Here is a 10,114-nt window from a genome sequence, read left to right on the forward strand (position 1 = left end):
AGTTACTTCAGCATTAGTTTAAATACACAAACTCGTGGCCATAGGTGGAAATTAGCAGGAGAACATTTCAAGCTGGATTTAAGGAAGCACTTCTTTACACAGTGCGTAGTCAGAGTATGAAATAGCCTTCCTGATAATGTAGTGCAAGCTGAATCCTTGGGTTCCTTTAAATCAGAGCTAGATAAGATTTTAACGATTCTGAGCTATTAGTTTAGTTCTCCCCAAGCGAGCTTGATGGGCCGAATGGCCTCCTCTCGTTTGTATAGTTCTTATGTTCTTATGTTCTTATTTGTTTACTCTATCACACACTAAAGGCATGTTAGTGTACCTTAGACAATTGCTTCTAACTGAATCACTTTTCAGGACAACTGAAGCATCGTTTCAATGAGCAGTAAGGGTACCAACAAATGGGAAATTCTTGTCCCACAGTTTCTAGGGAGGCTGGGGGAATTTATTTCAATATGCAATATAAGAAGTTATGCAATATAAGAAAATATATTTAATAATGAATAAGTAATGTGATATGTGGATGATGGTGGTTATATGGGATGTGCAAACTGATAACACAACAGTGTTCAGAATAAGCAGGTAAAGCAAAGTAAATGTGTAAATTCTACACATCTTTTTGTCTCACCCATGATAAGGAGACCCATACCTTATAAATGATGATATGTGATTGCGGTATTTAGTCCTGCTCAACTATGTGCTGCTCAACTGTGTGCTGCTCGATTGTGTGCTGCTCAACTTTGTCCTGCTCAATTGTATGCTGCTCAACTGTGTGCTGCTCAGTTATATGCTGCTCAGTTGTGTGCTGCTCAACTTTGTGCTGCTCAACTTTGTGCTGCTCAACTGTGTGCTGCTCAACTTTGTCCTGCTCAACTGTGTGCTGCTCAGCTGTGTGCTGCTCAACTGTGTGCTGCTCAGTTGTGTGCTGCTCAATTGTGTGCTGCTCAACTTTGTGCTGCTCAATTGTATGCTGCTCAACTGTGTGCTGCTCAACTGTGTGCTGCTCAACTTTGTGCTGCTCAATTGTGTGCTGCTCAACTGTGTGCTGCTCAAATGCCTTAGTTGATGACGTGAAGAAATCATTTTCAATTTCCTTTATTTTCCATATGCCTTTTTAATTATCTAAAATAATCATCTTAATAATGTATCCTTCCTTACAAACCTTTAAAATGATTCAGTTCAGTATACATAAAAAGAAATTGACATTTGATTGGCACAACCACTCCCATATGCATGCTGCGACATAAACATTCCTTTTCTGACATCAGAAGGTGGACAGGAACCAGCGAAGCCAGAATCAAACAAAGGATTTCTCTGAATAGAAAACAAGTTGGAACACTTGACCCAGCCCCTAAAGTAATTTTTCTATAATATTTTAGAATTACAATCCCCTCAGAAGTTATCTACACTCCTCCATTTTTTCGGAACCTTGTTGTGTCATAGACGCATTAAACGGGATTAAACGGAACATTTTGTCCATCCGTTATTACATAATCCTCTATTATGGCATTTGTATCATGAATGGGATACCACGTGCATCACGAGCACACATGTACAATTTACATATCAAAACAACTATTCGAATGTTGTTGGGCTGCAATCAAGTCAAGTTAAAATCCCATTTGCATAGGTTTTATGGGTTCTCAACAATTTGGCTGGTTCCTTGAATGGCAATAAAGGAAATATTTCAAAGGTAGTGACTTTTTGCAGTTTTTCAGATACGTGCAGGCTAAGAAAGGCTTTTAGTCATGCAAGAAAAGATGTACATGCATTTGTTCCTTCATGTCCCGGTTACTAAAACGTTACAGTATTTTGCCAACAGTGGAGCTTAAATTTCAGAATTTTCAAAATGCTACTGACTCGCTTATCAGCAGATTGAGCAAACTGCAAGTATGCAATGCATACAGTACGTCACTGCATATGTGTGCGTCAGACACCACAGAGGCCTGCAGGGAATCTCTGCACAGACTTGCCTGTTAACAGATCTGACAAATTAAAAACACTGGAGCTGCTTCAGTTTTCCAGTGATATGCCCAAACAGTGGATAAGAGGAGACATTGTATGTCCAACTTTGAAGAGTGAAAAGAGTCCATTGTATGTCACTTTTTGTAAAGTGAAAAAAACTAAACTCAGAACCGTTTAGTACAGGGTCTTGGTTTGCCCCATCCGTGGAAGCAGGCAACTCCCTAAGATGGGATACTCACACACACAAAGCAATTTAGAGACTACAATTTATGTTATTGCAATTCTATGGGCAGTAGCTAGAGAACAAGTGTTCCGAAGTCATATCAAATTCTAGGAAACAGATACCTACTTTCTGCATCTTTAATCTTCACTTACTGTACTGCAGTATCTTAAATCTGAGTTTAAAACAGTTCCTTTTATCCTGCCAGTTTTGGAGAGTGTTATTGTTAAAGTTCTGAGCCAACGTGGTCAAACACTACCCAAAAACAATTTGTTAAAGTGAAAAGCGCCTTATTACCAATGATATAAGATCGACAGTGATCAGCCAAAACATTAAAACTACCTTCCTAATATTGTGTAGGTCCCCTTTATCCCACTAAAATGGCTCTGACCTGTCGAGGCATGGACTCCACAAGATTTAAGGTAGTCTGGGCGAAATGTAAGTGAACGAATATGAAGTCCATTTAAACTGTGGTACCTTAAATCCGTCAAGTTACCCCAATAAGATAGTAACCCCATTTCGAAGTACAGGCCACAGATCCTCTAAGTTGTGAGGTTGAGCTTCCATTGATCCTCAATGAAGATAAAAGTCATGCAAGTGGAGAACGTCTCCGACCAAGACCTCAGCTGGGCCCACTAACAATGAACTCCTTGGAAAGACCATGGTAATATTTTATTAAATATTATGTGGACTTTTAATTTTATCTCTTCAACATGGGCTTTCATTAACTCCAATTGTTATTGTGCAATTGTTATTTTCTTTGTATTTTAGGTTTTTTTGTAGTTAGGTTTCAGCAATATCCTAGTGGAAATACATTCTTCTGGAGGCTGCACTGTCAAATGAGTGCAAGCTGCAGCAAAGGCATGCAATGCATTCAATTAAACATGACATTATATATGTATGTGATATTTATTTAAGATAAGTGTTTACACCCACCCTCAGGGAGGATGGTCTGCCAGGTCTTGTGCCGCCAGAGTTCCAGGTTCCCAGCCCCGAGAGGGCCATTTTGCCCACATCGCAGGTTAACTGGCCCTGAGAGGGCCACACCATCCTCATCCCAGGTTCCGGGCCTCAAGAGCAGGAGAAGACTGCGGAGAGCCTCAGGAAGCTGCTCCAGGTAAGGACAGAGCAAGCTTCCTCGGCAGGAGATGCTCCGGCCCCCGTGGTTCCTATCCCGGCGGTTCCTGTCCCAATTCCGGATCCCTCAGTTCCTGTTCTTGATCCCTCGGTTCCTGCTCCTGATTCTCTGTTTCCTGCTTCTGCCCCACTGAACCGCTCCTGTGGGTCACCCCATCATGGCAGATTCTGGCCGAGTACCCATCTCTCAGTCTCCCGGAATAGGACGCTTGCGCCAGGGTTGGGTCCCTCCTGCCCTGCCCCCCGGCTTGCCTTCGGTCCCCTGGCAACTGTTCAGCGGTCCCCCTGGCTCCTGCTCATTGGTCGCCTGTGGTTCCCCTGGATCCTGCTTGGTGGTTTGCCTATTGTTCCCCCTGTCGTGCCTCATCAGGTGGCTCGTGCCTCGTCAGTCACCTTCGGGTTCCCCTACTCTGACTCGTCGTCTGCCTGCGCCTTCACCATCTGTGGCTTCTGCTTCTTCCTCACCTCCATTGTCCCTTTCACCTCCCTCCTCGCCTCCTTCAGCAATCCCACCACCTTCCTCCTCACCCCCTTCGGCCTCCTCTCCGGCTCCTGCCTCGCGGTTGCTGAGGGTCCCCCCTGCTTCCGCCTCGTGGTCACCTGTGGCCCCTGCGGCTCCCACTTTCTGCCCACCGAGGTTCTTCTTGTTTCCCCCCTGCCCTTTGCTTCCTTGTCCCCTGTGTTTGCTCCTCGTCCATTTACTCTGCCTCTGTTTCCTCCTGTCCCCATTGTTCCTCCTGTTAGCTTGTCCCTTTGTGTTGTCCCCCTCCTTGGGTTCTATGTTCTAGTCTTTGGTGCCCCTGTGTGTCTGCGTGGTTTTCCTTGTTCCTGTTCTGTGGATCCCTGCTGTTCCCCGTGTTTCGTTGACGTTTCTCGCTTTTGTTTCTCCAGGTCCTCTGCCGTCCCTGGTTTCACCCCCTCGGTCTCGTCATGTGCGTCCAGAGTGCCAAAAGTCTGTTTTGGTTTCTTCTGATCATAGAACCTTCTCCCACATTTTAACTGGATCTTTCTCATATTTTGCATGAAATGCCATGTGTGCTTTTATGTGGATCTTCTAAAGGAATAGTTCTTGCTACCCTCCCATAGAGGCCTGTTTTATGGAGACTTTTATTGTACCGGAGCAGCGGGGTTAAATTGGGCGGCAGGCTGAGTTGTAGGAGGTAGAGGATTTTCTTTGTGTTGACAAACACATTTGTTTGTTGACAAAGAAATTAAAAATGATTAACTATTAATATCCTTTCTGATATATTAAAATGACATTATTAACCTTCGATCCTCATGTTGCACCGATATCACCGAAATAGCAAATATATACTTTAAAAAAGATGATTCCTAGTGTTGCATGTCATGTCCATCACTATTATGGAGGTTATGTGATTTTAAAACTCCTACTGGAGGTATCACCCCTGTTCCGAAAGTTTGCATAAAATCCTGGCTGGGCCAGATGTGGAGGTCATGTGATTTCCGCCCCCCCAGTGGAGGACCTCCTAGTGGAGGTTTCTCAGTGTTCCGCAGCCAGATCCTCTTGGTGAAGCACAGCGTCCAGGTGGGCTCCGAAAACATGTCATCAAAGCATAGTGACCAGAAAGCTTTTGTCTATTTTCAATTTAGACAAAGCACACTAGGATCCTCCATAGACTTCCAGTGAAGCATGGCATCAATGGGTGTATTGACTGTATTAGATGCTTCCCTGCCAAAGAGGGAACATACCATGTTCCCAAAGTCAATCTCTAATGCTAAAGTCAAATTTGTCCAAATCCTTCTCCCCATTTTTTGCTGCTCAAATGGCTCTGTGCTTCATTGTACCCAATGTATGCCTTTCGCCTTGTTGGGGCTGGGCTTACAAGATGACTCATTTACAGCAGTCTTCACAAACCTATTCATCAAGATAAGCTCTGCAGAACATAGCTAGTCAAACATCAGAGCATGAAAACGCCTCCACCATGCAAAGGTTGTGATCCTTGGAGGGGGGTATTTTACAAGTTTTCTCACATATATGAGACAGCCTGAACGAAATCAGTCACACACGTTAGCATTTGTAAACCTCTTTTATTTTTACATATATCCCAAAACACACCTGTTTTCTGGCAATTTCATCCTATGTGAAACAGTATTCTGGGCACATATCATCATGTTCTCAGCTGTTTACAAGAGCCTTCTCTTTTACATAGGTTCTGCATGTGGTCACGTAATATTCTGTTGCATTTTGACCAGATTAACATTCCACCATTAATCATTATCATATTAAACGGCTCAACCTTCCGAATCACTGACTTGAACATGGTCACTCTCACACACAGCTCGGTCAGTTTTGTGCACCATAATCCCGAACACGGTCACTTCCAGCGTCACTACTGACCTGAACACCAGTGTGCCAAATGAAATGGGAGCACTGTTACTGCCACCCACTGAACTCACCTGCAGAAAGTGCTTTGGCACTGGGCAAACCACAAGCTATTTGTTGAAGAGTTTTGAGGGGCAGCTACTCATGCAAGTCACATGGGTGTTGGTTTGTAGACAGAGTGTAGCGTAAACCCTCCCAATTAGTATGACAAGTACTTCTAGGATCCGCCCCCCTTCACCAAAGAACCTGATTAGGATTATATTTAACAAAAAAATGAAGGATCCATACAAAATGCAAGCCCTTCCAAGACACACATGAGTTCTAAAACATCATGCATTGGTTTTTCAGCAGTGGCTGTAATGTAGGTTCAGAGCAAGAACCAGGAACCTATGCCAGGAACCAGAGAGCACAGGAGTACAACCTAGAGAGGAAACCCATAATTCCCAGAAAACATAATCACAGGTAAATAATCCCCAACTGGATCATACTGAGACTGTATGAAATTAACCACATCATAAACAAAATATACCAAGGCTATAAGGAAAAACAAATAAATAGAAAGCAACCCCATAACTGAGATTATTAAATATAGTTAATCATTTTAAAATTAAACAATAGACCAGGGGTCTCCAACTGCAGTCCTGGAGGGCTACCGTCCAGTAGGTTTTCTACCCTACCTGGCTTCTAATGAGCCACACCTGTGCTCAGGTAAATATTAGGAACAGGTGTGGCTCATCAGAAGCCAAGTGGGGGCAGAAAACCTACTGGACAGTAGCCCTCCAGGAGTTGGAGACCCCTGCAATAGACAATAAATACATTTATGTTGTGTGAAGAAATAAAAAAATTTATTAAAAAAACCACAGCATACAATAACAATAATAATGGAATTTGCATGTTCTCCCCAGAGTACTCCAGTCAGACTAACTGCTGTCTCTACATTACCAAATTGCGATTGCATGTCTGAGTGTATGTATGCATCCCGTGATCAGCTGGCATCATGGCCAGCTAGTACCTCTGCCTTATGCTCAGCTGTCTGGGATAATATCCATCCATCCATTTTCCAAACCGCTTATCCTATTGGGTCGCGGGGGGTCCGGAGCCTATCCCGGAAGCTATGGGCACGAGGCAGGGAACAACCCAGGATGGGGGGCCAGCCCATCGCAGGGCACACTCACACACCATTCACTCACACATGCACACCTATGGGCAATTTAGCGACTCCAATTAGCCTCAGCATGTTTTTGGACTGTGGGGGGAAACCGGAGTACCCGGAGGAAACCCCACGACGACATGGGGAGAACATGCAAACTCCACACACGTGACCCAGGCGGAGACTCGAACCCGGGTCCCAGAGGTGTGAGGCAACAGTGCTAACCACTGCACCACCATGCCGCCGTCTGGGATAATAATAAATTATTATAATAACAACAATACTTAATAAAATTGTCCAAGTTTAAATGAGATAAGCCCCAAAAAACATTTTCTTATGATCGGTTTGAACAGCCAGGTCTTCTGCACCATACTGAACCCTCAGTTGAGAGCCCTTCTCCAGCTGGTATATTCCAGCTGTATAGATGGACTTCTCGATGGTGTCCTTGCAGAGCAGAGTTTCAGAGGCAGCCATCATAGACACAAACTTAGGGTAGCTGTCACGCCATATTTCTACCCTGGGTCCCAGGTAGATAGTGCCTCTTGGGCTGTTGCACACTTCAGGCTTTTTGTAGGTCATCTGCAGGTAGATGTGATACAAGCCAGATGAAGGCACAGTGAGAGTGCAGTTGTCATACGTGAATTCCTGGATGTGCACAGTGTCTCCCTTGTCCGTCCAAATCACGTATTTCTCCTTGGCTGGGACTGAGCCAAGAGCTGCTGCAAAGGGGTAAAAGACCAGACCAAACAAGTGAAGACCAGACCAAACCTGACTGACCTGTTATAGAACAGTGATGTACATTCATACATTTTCTGTAACCGCTTATCATATTCAAGGTCATGGGGGTCCAGAGCTTAACCCGAAGGCTATGGGCAGGATGGTCCACCAACCCATTGCAGGGCACACTGACACATGCATATGTATGGGCAATTTAGTAACTCCAATCAACCAGCAAAAACACTCACACACACACACACACACCACTCTACTGGTTCTTGTACTTGTACACACGACAAAAAAGCTTAAAAATTTAATTTCTTTTCAAAACATGCCAAAAGTGCTAACTATTTTTGATTTATTGATATCATGGATAAATGGACGAAATGAACAGTGTACTGTTCAGGCCCATTGAAAGACTAAGCTAAAATAATTGGACTCACAACCAAAGAACTCACATTTACCTGTCAGGTGAAAAGCAGGCTTTGACGCAGTATGTTGTTCGGCGACAACCCCTGCCCATATGGAAAAGATTATTAATTAACATATGACTGTGTTTAATCATAGAAGCACTTTATGTACTCAAAAATAAATATACAATTCACATTAATGTCATTAGACATCTCCTTTATTTATGAAAGTGCTTTGTTCATGTAAAATACATATTAATGTTTTGTCAGACACCTATGGTCTACATTGATGAACGATGCATATTATATGAATGTTTTGTCAGTATTAGTTTTTATGCATAATTCTTTGAAGGAACAAACAATTAGAACGAGCATTTTGAAACGGAAACATCCTTTTTCAGTTTTAACATAGTTCAGTTAATCTCACTAAATTTTCACATCTAATTAAAGCAACAACGTGAAGAGATCATACATGTCTTCCATTAGAATAATACAAAATATACAACTTTAAAAAACAAGAAATTCGCATATTTCTTACTAATCCCATATGTAATCAAATATGGTAAAATGGAACGTTCGTGTAAAACTTTTATATTTTTCGCATAGGCTTTTCTCTTGAGTGCCTTACAAGTCAATTGTGTTTTTAGTATGAATGCGGTCATTTACTTACTTGTAGCGAACATTAAAACACATCACGCTTTGCCAAATATAATTGAAATAAAAATGTTTCCTAGCCATACATGAACCATGCTGTTTTTCATATGGGTGTTGAAAATAAAGGTCGATGAGACGAGATACAAAATTATTCATTCATTTAATGCTGCATCAATGTGAACTCTCTATTAAAGAATATGACAGAGAGACTTACCGAGCGCTTTAGCTTCGGTCGGCTCCGACTGCTGGACAGAAAGGACACCAATGTAAGGAATCATCCTTCACGTACCCTTCATTCAAGCACAGTACATTATGCGCAACATTGCTTATTTGACCGAAACGTGTTACCTCAAAACTCAAAAGTTCAAAGTTAACTAGGCTATATAATACACGTTTCTTAATTCTTTCGGCACTATCGGATGCATTTGCAACTAAGGTCGATGTACTGAAAACGAACTCGACTTTACCTTGAAGTTCAACGGGCCGCTCTGCCGAAAATTAAGGTAGAAGATAAGCAGGGTGCATCCCAGTAAGACGAACGCCGTGGCTATACGCAAGTTACTCTCCTGGCGCTTCATCTCCCTGCAGTGGTTCATCAGCAGGTGGAGCGATCTGTCCTCCTCCACCCGAAGCGTTGTATTCTCAGCCATCGGGCACATGTCGTGGCTCTGATTCCCGCAGCGGATCATCTTCGCTAGAGTTTGCCTCCCGTTTATCTGTTCTAGGATGAAAGCTGGACCGTTTCTGCATCCTCTTAATAACACGACCCTGTATTTATACAGCGCAATATTTTTTGCTCCGCCCAGTAGTATTACATATGTCACAATTCAAGCTTTGATTTGTCTTCCGACATACCGGAAATAGTTTGGTGAAACACATTAAACTTGCAGAAACGATTTATCACCCGTCAATCGAGGGCGGGGGTGGGAGGGCGTGACTAAGGGAGTATGCGTTTCATTCACAAAACTTTTAAAGCGTATTTCATCGGTAACCCACGTTTAAATAAATCAGTAATATTCAGTTGCTGTTCCGTGTTTAAATCAGTGTTATTATAGTTTATTAAATGTAGATTTTATTTTTATGCTGTTTTCAATTTTTATTTTAAATCCAGTTTAGTTAGTCTTAAGTGTGATTTTATAATTTCTTATTATAAAAATACATTTCTGTTTTTATATGTTCTGGTTTTTATATGTTTTAGTTTCAGTTTTTATTTTATTTCTTGGGGAGGGGGTGTAAATTGTTGCACTCAATTTTACAGTGCCCCCCCCCCCCCCCCCCCCCACTCGCCATGATGCCCGACTCTCCCCTGCCTCCTCCTGAAACTTGTACAAATATTTAATGTCTGGATTCTAGAAAACCCTCCTTGGATTGACAGTGAACAATATTTAGGCAACTAATGTCCTCAAAATGGGCAAGTTCCCAGGTAGTATTAATGGCCAAAAAGAGTAGTGGTTGTGCAAAAATGCATCAATTAACCAACCCCCAGGTGTTTTACCAGACCATAATTTTCA

The 10,114-nt window shown here is 42.7% G+C and overlaps 1 protein-coding gene across 3 annotated transcripts; it reads right to left on the minus strand.

Moving 5' to 3' along the window:
• Positions 1-5,361: 5,361 nt before the first annotated feature.
• LOC125745725 (lymphotoxin-alpha) lies at positions 5,362-9,381 on the minus strand. 3 transcript variants are annotated; one of them, XR_007398733.1, is made up of 5 exons: positions 9,071-9,380; positions 8,818-8,848; positions 8,004-8,054; positions 6,467-7,541; positions 5,362-6,321 (listed from the first exon to the last, which is right to left on the minus strand). XR_007398733.1 is itself a non-coding variant. In XM_049018858.1 (4 exons), the coding sequence occupies exons 1-4, from the start codon at positions 9,290-9,292 to the stop codon at positions 7,126-7,128; spliced, it is 717 nt and encodes a 238-aa protein (XP_048874815.1). In that variant the 5' UTR covers positions 9,293-9,381; the 3' UTR covers positions 5,362-7,125. The 3 variants fall into 3 exon arrangements, 2 of the variants coding, with proteins under 2 accessions (XP_048874815.1, XP_048874814.1); XM_049018858.1 differs by having other exon boundaries at positions 5,362-7,541; positions 8,818-8,845; positions 9,071-9,381; XM_049018857.1 differs by having other exon boundaries at positions 5,362-7,541.
• Between the last annotated feature and the right edge of the window lie 733 nt (positions 9,382-10,114).

Source organism: Brienomyrus brachyistius, chromosome 7 (assembly GCF_023856365.1).
Source record: "Brienomyrus brachyistius isolate T26 chromosome 7, BBRACH_0.4, whole genome shotgun sequence".
Lineage (NCBI taxonomy): Eukaryota > Metazoa > Chordata > Actinopteri > Osteoglossiformes > Mormyridae > Brienomyrus > Brienomyrus brachyistius.

Bases quoted from the DNA above. Each gene is read 5' to 3' on its own strand.
- LOC125745725 (XM_049018857.1), bottom strand. From the start codon at position 9,292: ATGATCCGCTGCGGGAATCAGAGCCACGACATGTGCCCGATGGCTGAG. The intron at 8,849-9,070 runs GTAAAGTCGAGT...CTTTCTGTCCAG, and splicing joins GCGGCCCGTTGAACTTCAAG to CAGTCGGAGCCGACCGAAGC. The intron at 8,055-8,817 runs GTAAGTCTCTCT...CCATATGGGCAG, and splicing joins GACCGAAGCTAAAGCGCTCG to GGGTTGTCGCCGAACAACAT.